Source organism: Siphateles boraxobius, unplaced genomic scaffold, assembly GCF_051911475.1.
Source record: "Siphateles boraxobius isolate OS27281-9 unplaced genomic scaffold, OSU_SipBor_1 56, whole genome shotgun sequence".
In the NCBI taxonomy this organism is placed as follows: Eukaryota; Metazoa; Chordata; class Actinopteri; order Cypriniformes; family Leuciscidae; genus Siphateles; species Siphateles boraxobius.
Window position 1 is genome coordinate 11,649,499 of NW_027509182.1, and position 16,811 is coordinate 11,666,309.

At 33.3% G+C, this 16,811-nt stretch overlaps 2 protein-coding genes across 2 annotated transcripts in view; both read left to right on the top strand.

Moving 5' to 3' along the window:
• The window catches only part of arl6ip4 (ADP-ribosylation factor-like 6 interacting protein 4), a 122,358-nt gene that overhangs the window by 55,949 nt on the left and 49,598 nt on the right, over window positions 1–16,811 (top strand). The window lies entirely within an intron of this gene.
• On the top strand, window positions 14–16,605 carry vps33a (VPS33A core subunit of CORVET and HOPS complexes). Its single transcript, XM_077206805.1, has 13 exons — window positions 14–140; window positions 375–440; window positions 3,862–3,989; window positions 5,961–6,144; window positions 7,399–7,515; window positions 8,862–9,033; window positions 9,140–9,333; window positions 10,152–10,278; window positions 12,530–12,597; window positions 13,491–13,628; window positions 13,783–13,920; window positions 14,793–14,961; window positions 15,988–16,605. The coding sequence occupies exons 1-13, from the start codon at window positions 39–41 to the stop codon at window positions 16,179–16,181; spliced, it is 1,797 nt and encodes a 598-aa protein (XP_077062920.1). The 5' UTR covers window positions 14–38; the 3' UTR covers window positions 16,182–16,605.

Genomic DNA, 16,811 nt, shown 5'->3' on the forward strand with positions numbered 1-16,811 from the left:
TGAGGCCGTGAAAGTCACATGATTGTGATTTAACGAATATGGCGTCGCATTTATTTTGTGGCAGAGTAAACCTAAATATTTTGAGAGAGGCTGCACGAAAAGACCTGCGTGAATTTTTAGATAAATGTTCGGGAAGCAAGGTAAAGCTTTTTGCTTTAATAAACATGCAGAGTAGTCATTCTTCTGCTGTCACTCTATCATTTATTAAAATCTACTTCCCTTGTAAGAATGTGAACTGCACTTTGTGTTATTGTTGTATTGAACAAGTATTATTACTGCAAATACTGTTCAGCGATACTGTCAATGGACATGTAACGTGTCGTCATCCTTTAATTTATGTGTTGTTGTTGTGTTTTTTGTTTTGTTTTTATAAGGCCATTGTTTGGGACGAGTATCTTACTGGACCTTTCGGGTTAATTGCTCAATATTCCCTTTTGAAGGTGAGAAACTGTACACAAATTGTATAAAAATACACACACACACACACATTACATATATGGGTCAATGACGTATAAGGATTTTCAACAGGCCGATTTTAAAATACAAAAAAAAAAAAATACCTGTTGCAATTGTTCAAACATTAAGGATGTTGTGTATACATAAATTCATATAAAAAATTTTATTTAAGTGATTTTAGTGTTTTTTCATCAAGACGAATTGGCCATAGCCTTAAAAAATGTCATGTGGTTTGACCATGATTTATCTTAAAATTAATTAATTTCCTTAACATGCTTAACATTTTTTTTTACAAGTTCTTAGTAGTTAAAGTGTTTAGAAACAAAGTATTTGCATTTCTTTTAAGTTTTTGTAAATAATGATCAAATTTTTTTGTTCTATAATTTTAGAGTTGCCGCCTTAAATCTAGTTAACAGACTTATTTTTCCTGTAAAGCACATAAAACTGATAAAAATGTTTTAAAAATATCATTCACTTAAGCATACTTTATCAGTGATTCATATTTCAGCCACAGAAATAAGATATTTTATTTTAAATTTAATACAGAGATTGCTTTTATTGGTCGCACACCACATGATGAGTGGTCGCTCCAAATGACAACGAAGACCTTATATAGTTAAAAATATATTTAAAGAGATCAATGAACAATGCATTTTATACTAAAAATAGATATAAACCAAATATATACACAATTCACAGAATTTTCCTGAACGCAAACATTTTAAAAACATTTTTTTAATAAAAAATCACATCGCAAACATAAGTGCACAATTTCATTTAACTTGACTTATAACTTGACAAATAATAATGATATATATATATATATATATATACATAAAAATATTGTATATAGGTAACATTTGGGGTCAATAGTTTTTTTTTTAAGCAATTAATACTTTTATTAATCAAGGATAAATGAAATTGATAAAAAAGTGACAATAAAGATATTTAGGCTAGAATGTTACAAAAGATTCTATTTAAAATAAATGCTGTTCTTTTGAACTTTCTATTCATCAAATAATCCTGACATATAAAAATTATCACAGTTTCCACAATTTCCAATAGTAACAAAAATAGTATAACTAAAATCCTCAATCCGGAAATTGAGTGTTAGATCTAGAGCATAGATCAGCATTGATAATAATCAAGTTTCTTGAGCAGCAAATCATTATATTAGAATGATTTCTGAAGGATCATGTGAAACTCAAGACTGGAGTAATGATGCTGAAAATTTAGCTTTGATCTCAGGAATAAATTACAGTTTACTATATATATTGACATAGAAACCAGCTATTTTAAACTGTAATAATATTTCACTCTTATCCTAGCAAGGTACTCCACTCTTCCGTCAGGGTCAGAATTTTTACTTCACTTGGCATTGGCATCTGGTAAAATAGATTAAAATAGTTTTAAATAAATAAATAGGCAATAATAAATACATTACTAATAAATGCATAATTACTAAACTAAAATTACATGCTATAACTTTTTTGTTGCATTTTTCTCATATTGTACAAAGAGTAAACTTAAACCGTCTGAAATATTTAAAAAAATCCCAAATTGCATAAAAATCTATTCCAAATTATACTAAATTAAAGTACTTTTTGTATATAAACCATCAATTGAATATAAAAGCACAAAAGGACCTATATATATCATGAAAAACAGTCTGCAGTGGTCACACCACATGATATTTGGTCACACCACATGATATTTTCAAATTCAGTCAAAATTTACAGGCACAGAATTGGTCACCTAAACAAAACAAGCTAGCTTTCCACAAAAGGTCAATATACAATTTAGAATAAAAAAATATTTTTAGAAATAACTTTAATATTAATTTTTTTAAGGTCATACCACATGACATCCAACTTTGGAAACTGCATACCAACCATTACAAAGGTTTATTTTTTTCCTATTTGAGAGAATTACAAACCTGCTTGTGGCTTCCATGGGTCCTTGGTAAATTGGTATATGATGTAACTTCCTGTGTTTAAATAGTTTCCAACATAAAAGTCCCAAAATGGTAGTTCCTTGATGGTTGCACCACATGATATTTCATAAAATGGACATCATCGGACAAAGTTTGTTTGTATATTATGATGGAAATATAACTACAAATGCTTTGATTTTTTTTTACAGAATTACAAAACACTTTGGAAATCATGCCAAAGAGTGCAGAAAATATTTTTTAATAAATTTAGAGTAATTTCAAAGACGTTTTCAAAACAGAAGTTAGGGCCGGACGGTCACACCACATGATATTTTGACACTTAAAATATCAAAAAAGTAACAAATAACTACGTTTTTTTTTTTAAGTTAAAGTGAGTACATACATGGGAGAGGTACTACAAATATACAGTATCTTTTTATGCATTTAAACCCGTTTTTACATAAACAAATGCAATCGGACAGAAAATTTAGGCGTCACGTCATTGACCCATATGTCTCGTATGCTCGTCAAACCTGCATTTATTTGATCAAAAATACAGAAAAAAATGTAATATTGTAAAATATTATTACAATTTAAAATAATGGTTTTCAATTTTAATATACTTTAAAATATAATGTATTTCTGTGATACAAAGCTGGATTTTCAGCATCATTACTTTAGTGTCACATGATCCTTTAGAAATCATTCTAATATGCTGATTTGATACTCCGTTATTATTAATGTTGGAAACAGTTGTGCTCCTTAATATTTTTTTGGAGCCTGTGATTTATTTTTTTCCGGGATTCTTAGATGAACAAAAAGTTAAAAAGAACCGCATTTATTCCAAATATAAACCTTTACTAACAATATAAATCTTTACTATCCTTTTGTCGATTAATTATACATCATTGTTAAATAAAACGAATACTTTCTTTCAGAAAAGGAAAGAAAAAAATCACTGACCCCAAACTTTTGAACGTTAGTGTATATATTTTTAAAATATTTCTATTTTAAATAAATGCTGTTCTTTTTTAACTCTTTATCCATCAAAGAATCCTAAAAAAGTATCACAGGTTATAAAAAAAAATCACATTGATAATAAATCATCATATTAGAATGATTTCTTAAGGATCATGTGTCACCGAAAGACTGGAGTAATCATTCTGAAAATTCAGCTTTGATCACAGGAATAAATTATATTTTAAAGTATATTGAAAAACATCATTTTTTTTGTACTTTTGATCAAATAAATTCAGGCTTGATGAGCATAAGAGACTTCTTTCAAAAACATAGAAAATAGCAATGATTCAAAACTTGTGACCGGTACTGTGTCTATATTGTATCTATATGTATATACTTTCCCAAACACTGGTGACATTTGCCCTTTACATTTTTCTTACCATTTACATGGTTTAAATATGATTTTATTTCTTGTCAAGAAGGTGATTGTCTTAATTTAATTCATTAAAAAGGAACATGAGGTCGAGAAAATGTTCACTCTCAAAGGGGGTCGTATACCATCCGCTGCCGTCAAGAATATTGTCTTTTTTGTCCGACCGAGGCTGGAGTTGATGGACATCATTGCAGAAAATGTTGCAAGGTAAATCTCATTTCTATAAAGAACAAAACAATGTATCAAATTAGCTGAATCTGAGTTTTTTTGGCAAGAGTGTGCAGCAACTGAACAAATGGCCTAGGGCGATTTTGAATAAAAGCTCTAATAAAATCTAAACAAACACAAAAAGATTCACACTCTTAGAAAATAAAGGCTTTTTATTGACGTTAATGGTTCATCGAAGAACCTTCAACATCCATGGAATCTTTCCATTCCACAAAAGATTCTTTATATTAGTAAAAGGTTCTTTAGATTATTATAATGTTCCTTACACTAAGATTTTTTTGTTGTTGCGTTACGTATGGACAAAACAGGCCCTGAAACAGGCGTACGCCACTTCCGATGCATAAGTTGTGATTTATAAAAACAAATTTGACGGGAAAATTTGCGCACCTGCACGCAAACTCTGAGCCATGCATACGAACGTTTAGGAGATGGAGCAGTTTGGCGACACCGATGGTGAGCTGGAGTTAAACCGCTTTTTGGTCACTTTTAGACAGAAAATCTAAATTATACAAATGCAGAAAGATAATACAAATATAACTTCACTCACCAAGCCTATCACATTGTAACGGTGGTACGCCCGATAATAAATTCAAATAGTCAACCAATGATTGTTCAAATACAAGTTAACAAGTTCGGGCGCCAGACAGGTGTAACCCTGTCAATATTTTCAGAACAATAACCCAGATAGCTTGGATGCCACCAGTTACATACACAAAATCCAAAAAAAAAAAAAATCACAAAGGACAGTGCTGAATCAGTTTAGAAATGTCTGTATTTCACACCATTTCACACAAGATAGAACAAAACGAAAAAAAATATACAACCACTTTAAATTGTCCGTCAAATTTTCTTTGCAAAGACCAGATTCAACAGTTTGTTCATCAAGGCACGGAATCAGATTTTCTCAACAAAAAATAATCTAAAGAATCTGATGAAGCAAATTCTTGCAAATGTCTTGTTAAAACCGTCCTAAAAAAGTCATCACAATAACAATTTTAAAAAAGCATGTTCACAATAACAGTTTAAATAAATAAAAGAATGATTTAAACTGTTTTTCTTCTGCTATAAACATTTAGATTAATTATGCCATTGTCATTAATGGAGTTAAACACTTAAACTACATGAAATCATTAGTTGCGGATGCAATGCTTTCGAACACTTTTCCTATGGCATGCTGTGTTTTAATGTTTAAACTACTGAGATATAATTGCTTATCATGATAATAGCAGATTGTCTGAGAAAATAGTTTTGTGCAAATAATGCACAACAAGGTCTATCAGTTTCCATTTAAAAATATAAATCAATTAAAAATACTATTTGGCCAGTGGAAAAGATTGAGAAAAACTTTCTCTGAAATGTATTTTACACTATTTTATTTATTTATTCAAAAACAAGGCAAGGATAGGCTAATAAATGATTTTTATTAATGTGATGTGACGGCACATCCATATTTCATGTTTTGTACCGCTAAACAGGTTATCACGTGGATGAATAATCATATGCAAATGATATGCATAGTAAAACTAGGCGTTATAAGCTTCATATATGGTTATTTCGGGGAGGAGACGCATGTGCGCACAATCTTCCTCTAACTGGGATTTATAAAGTGAATTCTGCACATGTTCTGACGTACGCACGCTTTTATAAGTCTGAATATTTTTTTGCGTACGCCATTTTTGGCTTTCGGGCGCACGTACACTTTTAGTGAGGATCCTACGCACAGTTTTATAAATGAGACCTCAGCTCACTGAAAGCTTTTGCAAAAAAACCTTTTGCAACCTTTATTTTAAAGAGTGTATTATGAACTTTTCATAAAATGTGGTGATTTTCAATTTGAGACAATAGGTGCTCCCACAATAACTTCCAAAACAGATGTTTTTATTAGTTCTAGTGTTTGCTGGCAGTCATAGTGCTTGTAATGTAATGCTGATTGTAATATTTGCATTGCAGCGAGGATAAATTACACCCCAGAGATTTCCACATTCTGTTCGTGCCTCGCCGGAGTCTCCTGTGTGAGCAGCGTCTGAAAGAGAAAGGCGTCCTGAACTCTTTCACAAACATCGACGAGTACATTCTGGACCTTATACCGTATGATGGAGACCTTCTTTCCATGGAGTCTGAGAGTTCGTTTAGGGTAAGACACTGTTTTAATGTCACATATTCTGGGTTTGTGTTCATATCCTGAAGGTTTTCTGATTCAGGGTTATTTAGATTTTGGCTATAATTAGTAGAAACACACAGACACAGAAACACACACACACACACACACACACACACACACACAGACACACACACACACACACACACACACACAGACACACACACACACACACATACAGACACACACACACACACACATACAGACACACACACACACACACACACACACACACACACACACACACACACACACACACACACACACACACACACACTCACACTCACTCACACACACACACACACTCACACACACACACACACACACACACACACACACACTCACTCACTCACTCACTCACTCACACACACACACACACACACACACACACACACACACACACACACACACACACACACACACACACACACACACACACACATTCACACACACACACACACACACACACACACACACACACACACGAACACACAGACAAAATACTGTACATTACTGACTTCAAATGTTAGTAAACAGTAAATTGTCCTTAAAACAGGACATATTTGCTTAAGAAGGAAAATTACCATAATATATCGGGACTTGTTTTGAGAAAGTATAATTTATACTTCCTTTAAACAGCGAAAGCAACTGAAGTGGCATATAAACCATGAAAAAGTGTATTTACGCAGATTGTATATATATATATATATATATATATATATATATATATATATATATATAATAGTAGATTATTAAATTTGTATAATATTATTTATTTTTAATAATATTCTGTTATACTGAATGCAGAGGCTACTCAGAACAAACTTGACTGTGTAAATATGTATTCATTAATTAATTAATATACCGTTTCTGATGGGCATATTCAGCCATGTGGAATTATATTTTCTTCTTGTGGATATTCTGATATGCACATTTGAATCGTCTTTTATTTATCTGATTTTTAATCGGAGTTGGATTTTCTGTTATTTTGATTGTTTAGACACCATATTCAAAAACATGATTTAGTAAAGCTAATATACAATAATTCTCATTCTAAAATGTGTGACTTTACAACAGCAAAGGTCAAAAAAATGTTCTTAACTCGCGAGATCCAATGCAAATCTATCCCAGATGTTCTGTACTCAGGGTAAAAATAAAAAGTGTATGATATGATCCTGTTTTATATCCATGAGCGATTGTTTATGTAACTTGTTTTTTTGTTTTGTGAAGGAGTGTTATTTGGAGAATGATCAGACAAGCCTGTATCACGCTGCCAAGGGCCTCATGACTTTGCAAGCACTTTACGGGACGATACCGCAGATCTTTGGCAAAGGAGAGTGTGCAAGGGTGAGTAGAAAAGCATTCGTGTCAACTTTGCTATCTTGCCTGCTCTTTTCCAACATTTGATGCCATGAATCTCGCAAACCTAATTTTTAGCATCTTGTTCTTCCTCAGTGATGCATATTTATGGAAGTTTGTTTCCACAGAATAAAAAAATAATGTATTTCTGACTTTATCTCACAATTCTGACTTTTTTCTCAATTGTGAGTTTATATCCCACAATTCTGACTTTTCTTGCAATTGTCAGAAACTCGTAATTCTGACATTTTCTCACAATTGTTTATATCCCACAATTCTGACTTTTTTCTCACAATTGTGAGTTCATATTGTGACATAAACTGGCATTTCTGACTTTTTTTCAGTCGCGATATTACTCACAATTCTGACTTAAAGTCCCCATGAATTCAAAATTGACCATACTTACTTTGTTTGCCTAAATTGATCGTTTTGTTGTGAACAATTCATCCATGCAAGTCAATCCACACAAAAAAATTTTTTGGCTTCGTAATCTTTAATCAAAATCTGAAATTTCCCCTCCCCTCTGCATTGGAGGACCTTCCCTGATGACGTAGGTTTGACGGTTTGGGTGTCTGCTTAACATCCGTAACGACGCCCCTCCAACTGACAGTACACAGGCTGCCTGTGTGTTTGAATGAAACACCTACTTTTCTAGATCCAATCAGGTGCTAGTTGGAAAAAAAGCCACGCACACTATTTTGCCTCATTTAGTATTCCGTTTCTCTCGGAAATACGTCACAACACTGGAGAAAAGTCGTTTGCAACTTCCGGTTCACGGGGACTTTAACAATTTTTCTTTCCCATTTTCTCAATTCGCAATTACGACTTTATACCTCTCATTCGGACTACACAACTCGCGATTGTGCATTTTATATCTCTCAATTCTGAGAAAAAAATCTGAATTGCGAGATGTAGACTCATAATTTTTTGGTGAGATGAAAAAAAAGTCGCAGTTAACCTTTTCTTATTTTTTCCATACTCATTTGTTAGTAACTTGGTAAACACAATTTTGTTTTCCATTTCAGAATGCTCTTTTATGAAGTTACTTCACTTAAGGACATATTTAATAAGATTATGCCTGAACCGGTTTTGGATTTAAATGTTAATTTAAAGAATTTTGTATTATATGACTTGCTGTTTTTATTGTATTTAAATGATATTTGTATTTTTGTAATTTAATTTTTGCCATGAAAATAGCTTTGAATGCTGACATGGCATTAAATAAAATAATCTGAATCTGTTTTCCATTCACTGATTTATAAAAATATGTCCTTTTTATTTAATTTATTTGTTTTAATTGTATGCATTATGGCATTGTGCGGTGTGTCTCTCAGCATGTGGCCAACATGATGCTGCGGATGAAGAGAGAGTTTGCAGGTCATGCTCAAATCCTCCCTGTTTTCGACACACTTCTCCTGTTGGATCGTAATGTGGACTTGCTGACACCATTAGCCACTCAACTAACTTACGAGGGTCTTATCGATGAGATCTATGGCATCACCAATGGTAAATGAATTAAAAATGTGTGCAGACACGAAAGAAATACTTTAGAAGTACATCATTTAAAGACCGTAGAAGCCCTCGTTTGCTCATGCCTGGGTTGCTTTGTCAGGTTATGTGAAGCTTCCTCCTGAGAAGTTTGCACAGAAGAAACAGGGAGAAGGTGGGAAAGATCTTCCCACTGAGCCCAAAAAACTGCAGCTCAACTCAGCCGAGGAGCTTTATGCCGAAATACGTGACAAGAACTTCAATGCTGTCGGTGCGGCTCTCAGCAAAAAAGCCAAGATCATATCCGCTGCGTTCGAGGTTTGTGTTGCAAAAACTGATTTAAAATAAATACACTGTTGCTCAAAAGATCGTTTTAGAAAGAAGTCTATTTGATGAAGTATACTGTGATATATTATTACAATTTATAAGAATTGTTTTCTGTGTGAATATATGTTAAAATGTAATTTATTCCTGTGATCAAAGCTGAATTTTCAGCATCATTACTCCAGTCTTCAGTGTCACATGATCCTTCAGAAATCAGTATAATATGATGATTTGATGCTCAAGAAACATTTCTGATTATTATCAATGTTGAAAACAGTTGTGTTGCTTCATATTTTTGTGGAAACTGTGATACACTACCATTTAAACATTTGGAGTAACTACAATCTTTAAAAAAAAACCAAAAATAAATACTTTAATTCAACAAGGAAGCATTAAATTGATTCAAGTGACAGTAAAAACATTCATTTTTTTATTCAAATACATGCTGTTCTTCTATTCATCAAAGAATCCTAACATTTTTACCTAACAACACAGCAAAAACTGTTTTCAACATTGATAATAATAAGACCAATTATTAATAATCGAGCACCAATGATAATTGAGCAGTAAATCATCATATTAGAATGATTTCTGAAGGATCATGTGACACTGAAGACTGGAGTAATGATGCTGAAAATTCAGCTTTGAATAAATTAAATTGTAAAATATCTTTATATTATTTATTTATTTATTTATTTATAGTTATTTTAAACCGTATTAATATTTCACAATATTACTGATTTTACTGTATTCTTGAGCAAATAAATGAAAAGTGTGTCATTAATAAGCTGGTTTTCTTGTTTCTCTGATAGGAACGACACAATGCAAAAACTGTTGGGGAGATTAAACAGTTTGTTTCCCAGTTGCCCCACATGCAAGCGGCTCGCAGCTCACTGGCTAATCACACCTCCATCGCTGAACTCGTCAAGGACATAACGAGTGAGTCTGAGACCAATCATTCACACGTTCAGAAATAAAAGCAATATTTTGAGTTCTGTGGACCGCTGGCAATTAGCATAGACAACAACTGCAACTCGTCCCTCAGTAAGAATCATTCGCATTTTAGCAAGAAAGCAGGCTGGTAAGATTTAAAGGGGTGGTTGATTATGATTTCACTTTTTTAACTTTAGCTAGTGTGTATTGTTGCTGTTTCAGCATGAACAATATCTGCAAGGCTCAAAGTTCAAAGCAAAGGGAGATATTTGCTTTTAAAGAATTTGCTTTTTAAGGACTACAACAAACAGCTGGTAGGGACTACACGACATTCCTTACGGGTTAGTGACATCACAAACCCTAATTTACATAAAGCCCACCCTGGGAACGCGATTTATAGATTATCATGACAGAATATGCTAATCAATGACTAGAAGATAACTACACACCAGCTACATAAATTCATCAACTAACCATTCAGAAATGTTCTGTTGCTTCTACATGTTGTACTTATTGAGTCTCTCCCTCTGGTTTGAACATAAAATGCTAAAAGTTTTTGAAATGTTCAGTGCATGTCTGTGTGAGGTAAAAGGACACGAGCTCTTGAAGCTCCGCCCTCTGTGCCGGGAGCAGCAGCTCATTTGCATTTAAAGGGATACACACAAAAACGATGCGTTTTTGCTCACCCTCAAAAAGTGACGAATTTAACATGCTAAAAATATCTGTTTGGTATTTTGAGCTAAAACTGCACACACACACTCTGGGGATATCAAAGATTTATTTTACATCTTGTGAAAAGGGCATTATACCACCACTTTAACAAATCTAATTTCCGATAAATACTTTTCATCGTTAGTCTACAAAGATGCAAATATTTATTTTAATGCAGGTGCAGTTCAGATAACAATGTGCTGCAGGCGCGGGTTCACCAAACATCACCCGTGCAGGGATGAAACATTGTAAAATCTCACAGATAAAAATTATTTAGATTCTTACCCATTATGGCAAACCATTTTAACATTTAATCATTTGCAGGATATCAATTATTATGAATAGGTTGTAACAATTCCTGATTACAACTATGGAATTAATACTTAAGAAAATACGTATCAATTTTGTGGAAGATCTTTCTATTAATAAAAACTTATTGAAATGACAGACTGCATTTTCAATAGCAAAATTACCTCACAAATTCAATTACATGCGTTTAATTATTAACTCCTTTTTAGTGAAAAAATCCGTCAATAACTACATTATTACTAGTGCAAATGTCCTTCCTGATATCAATATTTATTACTTTTTAATTATAACTTTAAAAAAAATGTTTCTTCTATTATGTAAACTGTCATTTGTTTTTCATTGGTGTTCATTTAATTTTAGATATGTCATCTGTAACAGTAAAAGATTTTTTTTTAGAAATACTAAATTACTTTTTACTGTAATATCTTTAATCCATTTGTAGATGTCTGAAGTACTGAATCCAAACATGTTAAAATTAATTTGCAGATCTTAAATGTAATTCTTCTAATACATTGTATGTTTATTTTAATACTCATTTTGTTTAAATGTTAGTATGTAAAGAGGGCTCTGTCTAGTAATGTACAATTAGCAGCTAATAACAATAAATGGTCTTATATTAAATATAGCTGTTATTACTAGTGAAAACAGAATTGCTTAAATCTTAAATTTTATTTTAACTAGACATATTTAGAAACATGGACTAGCTGGAAACAGCCTGTTTTTTTCTTTTCTCCTTTCATACAATGAACTTTAAAATTAATTTAAAGGATTAACGTGGATTAAGTTATTAAGTCAAGTGGAATATCTAAAGCTACAAATAAATTTTATTTTTTTAAATAACTTTTTTGATGATATCAAGAATTATCATTAAGTGAAAATATTTAACTTCTATAATTACATTAAATGCTAATGCTAAGTGGCCCATAAATATAAAATCGATTTATTTCGATGATTAAATGTTTAGTATTCAGCTAAATTTGACCCAATATTAAATATGGTGAGTTGCACGTTTTGAACATTCACAGTGTTGTTAGTATTGCATTGTAAGTTTTTTCCTGTAAAGGTGTTTAACAAACTGAGGGAGGAGTTGAAATTGTGGTCTGTGGTAAATGATAATATTATGGGACTCTCACATTAATTTTGCTTTTACCTCTAAGCAGTTTTTATTTGATTTCAAACGGCCTTGCTTTTGGGATTCTTTAGATGTAGCATTAATTAATTATTTCCTGTGTTTCAGTCTCAGAAGCCTTCTTTGAAAGCCTGACCGTTGAACAAGAGTTTATGACTGGAGTGGACACAGACAAGGTGCCTTGTTTTTCTTTGATTCCAATATAAATAATAATAATAATGCATTTTATTTAATGGCGCCTTTCATAACACCCAAGGTCACTCACTGCAAAAGACAAAACACACAACAAACAAGTCGCATATGATCAAGTGCAGTAAAGTCTCAATAAAACATGTTATAAAAAAGCCTGTATAAAAAGATATGTCTTAAGACGCGTTTTTTAAAGTCAACAAGCACTCGCTATTGCGAACATCAAAAGAGTGTCGTTTAAAGTCGTCATGAAACGCTAGTTGCGATAGTTTATTCTTCCCTATTGTCAAGTCACCTTTATTTATACACGCTTTATATAATACAAAATGTTTCAAAGCAGCTTTACAGTGATAGCAGGAAAATAAGGATTCAGTTCTGCTGTAAAGCGGCTCTAAAAAGACAATAGTAAACATGTTATTCAGTTGCAATCAGTGATCCTAGTGAAACGGCTTCTGGAACAAGAACAAATGTGGGCGGGGCTTGATTGGAGGGTGGTGGTTTTCTATTGGTGGATCTCGTGTGAGTGACAGGTTGCTCCGCCCTCTTCATCAGAGAAGAGAAGAGATGACTCTGTTAGAGGAAGTTTACCAGGAACATGAATTTAAAACAGTAATAATATGCACAGATAAACTTATAATAAATACCACAATATTCTATAAAGAATTCATTTTTTCCAAATCATTATTAGTATAAATACGATAAACATCTCTGCACTCATTATTGTTCGAACAGAAAATAATGAAGTTGAACATACAAGATCATAGAAATATCATTTTTAACATTGTACCTTTTTTTTAATTCTCTGGGAACGGAATATATTTTAGGTTTGTTTTAATGTGTTTATCGTCACTGATATGATCATGTGTGATTTTTGTCTCAGGTCAGCACGTATATAGAAGACTGCATTGCACAAAAAGACCCGCTGATTAAGATCCTGCGAATGGTGTGTATGCAGTCCGTCTGCAACAACGGCCTCAAACAGAAAGTCCTCGATTTCTATAAGAAGGAGATCCTTCAGGTACAACTCACTTTTATTTGCTTTTAGATACATTTTGTGAATGCATAATGGTCAACTTAGATCACATGTGCCTTGATAACCAATCACATTAAGGCCGTTAAGACAATTTAATGTTTTTAAAAAAAAACAACATGTTTGTGCTTTGTTGGTTTAGACGTATGGATACGAGCACATTCTGACTGTCAAGAACTTGGAGAAGGTTGGGTTACTCAAAGCTCAAAGCACCGTGAGAAACAACTACCCCACAATCAGGAAAACACTCAAACTGTGGATGGAGGACGCCAATGAACAGGTTTGTCCTGCTACCCATTATCAATAAGGTTCAGTGTTTTTCTATAACTGAAAATAGGCCCGACCCAAACTGAGTACTGAACCTAACCCTAACCTTAACTCAAAAGTTGAGCTAATGTTGCTATTTTCAGCCGAAAAAAAAAAAAATGTATATATATATATTATATGTGTGTGTGTGTGTATGTTTAAAAAAAAAAAAAAACATACACATATGTATAATAACAAAAAATAACAATAACAGAAATTAATACTTTTCTTCAGAAAGGACGCATTAAATTGATCAAAAGTGACAGTAAAGACATTTATAATAATGCAAAATATTTATTTTTTAGTTAAATGCTTTTCTCTTAAATCTTTCAAAGAATCCTGAAAAAAATGAATCACAAAAATATGAAGCAGCACGACTGTTTTCAACTGTGATAATATGTGATAATGATGCTGAAAATTCAGCTTTGATCACAGGAATAAATTACACTTTACTATATATTAACATAGAAAACAGCTGTTTTACATTGAAATAATATTTCACAATATAACTGGGTTTTTTGTATTTTTAATCAAATAAACGCAGCCTTGGGGAGCAGAAGAGACTTCTTTTAAAAACATTAAAAATCTTACCAACCCCACACTTTTGAACAGTAGTGTGTGTATATATATATATATATATATATATATATATATATATATATATATATATATGTATATGTATGTATATGTATATATGTTTGTGTATATACACACACACACACACACTCACACACAAAATGTGTAGGTACGTCTCAGTAGTATTCTTTACAGCCGTTTAAATTCCAAGTTGACTCTTCCTAGGCTGTCTGTGTTGCTCATGTTTAATGTGAGTTCCCGGTCCCTCAGAACCCGAACGACATCTCGTACGTGTACAGCGGCTACGCCCCGCTCAGTGTGCGACTGACTCAGGTCCTGGCCCGGCCCGGCTGGAGGAGCATCGAGGAGGTGCTGAAGATCCTGCCCGGACCACACTTTGAGGAACGACAGCAGGTTCCCACGGGCCTTCACAAGAAGCGTAAGTGATGAGATCACATTATTAAAGGTGCAGTCTGTAAGAATGACTAGTGGCCGAAATAGGTACTGCAGTCCAATTCAAAATATCGGAGATAGTGGTTTCTCCCGCCTCCTCCTCAGACTCGACGCGCACACGGGTCGCCAGTTTAAGCTCACGCAACAGGAACGAGCGCAATGGACTATGAAAATAAGCAAATAGGCAACAAGCAGTATCACAGACCAAAACAATAACAAACATTACAGCCTGGAAACACACATTTCAAAGTTAAATAACTGGCTGTAGAAGTGATTTTCAGAGAAACAAGTATGTGAACTTAGCATGTTTCCTCAATGTACGCACAACCGGCTCAACGTCATAGGATGTCTCTGAACAGATTCACGGCCAATTTTAGGGGAAAATAAACTAGACTTCCTATAGACTTCAATACAAAATAGCGTCCGTACACAGCCGACCGGCGTGAATAACTTAAGAAATCACTAATATAAAACATGTCAAATAATTATATGTCCACCCTGCCTGCCATAGAGCGTGAAAGATGCATCAACAAACTTAATTTGGTCAATTTAAAAACATGTCCCTTCATTCTCCCTGCATCAAATTGGTGTAACAACCCCACCTAGTGGGGTTATTTATAGGCCTAAGATATATTATAATGTATATAATAAGACATAATATATACATTTAAAGATGTTTACTTTCAAAAACGAAGTAAAATCATTCACTGGCTTACGGTTACTCGATCAGGTACGAGTAAATGCCCGGGTAAGACACGTCTAGCCACTGGTTGGGGTTATTACACCAATTACACACACATATATTATGTAAACACAAACTTTTATTTTGGATGCGATTAATCGTTGCCCAGCACTAATCTATATACATTTCTCTGTAAAGCCACTTTGAAACAATGTGTATTGTGAAAGCGCTATGTAAATAAATTTAGGGGAATAAACACTTCAAGTGTTTATGCATATGGTTGTAATATTTCTCTTGGTTATTGTTGATTGCCTTCTCTTTCATTTGTAGGTCAGCCAGGAGAAAACAGAACCACGCTGGTCTTCTTCCTCGGCGGCGTGACTTACGCTGAAATCGCTGCTCTGCGCTTCTTATCTAACATGGAAGATAGTGGGACTGAGTACATCATTGCAACCACCAAACTGATCAATGGAACCAGCTGGATCAAGTCTCTCATGGACCATCCTGAGGAAAACTTGCCTTAAAGAAGCCGCTGCTGTTCAGATCAACGTCCTCATCTCTCCCACAAACGCTACTGTTTCGTATACATGTAGTTCAAGATATATAAAACTGCCGATGCTGTGTTTTTCGGATCATTTTTAATGATTACGAGGATGGTTTAAACGTCTGTTGCCCATTACGATACTAATTTATGTATGTTTTTGAACATTTAATCCAATGTCAACAGATAGAGTGAGTGTGTAAACATACTAATGTGGTTTATAACCTCTTTTGTCAGACTGCATGTTTTCCCAGAAGCCACATTACATTTTATGTTGCATCTATTGGCAACTTCTTTTTGGATGCATTTAAAGTCTGTATATATGTGTGTATATATATGTTGGCTTTAGCACTTGTTTATTGAAAGGACTAAATTGAATTCAATGAAGTAAACTAACCTGCTTATAATCATCTATGCATATCATTAATACACACATATAGCAAGTATTTTAACATCAAACAATAGTGCACATCACCTTATAAATTAGGGATGCACAGATATGAAAACTGTAGCTGATACCGTTAACTGATAATTATTTTTATTTGAAAGCTGATAACCCGATATATTGGCTATTTTTTGAAGTCTCACCATTAAAAGCCATGACCTAAGCACA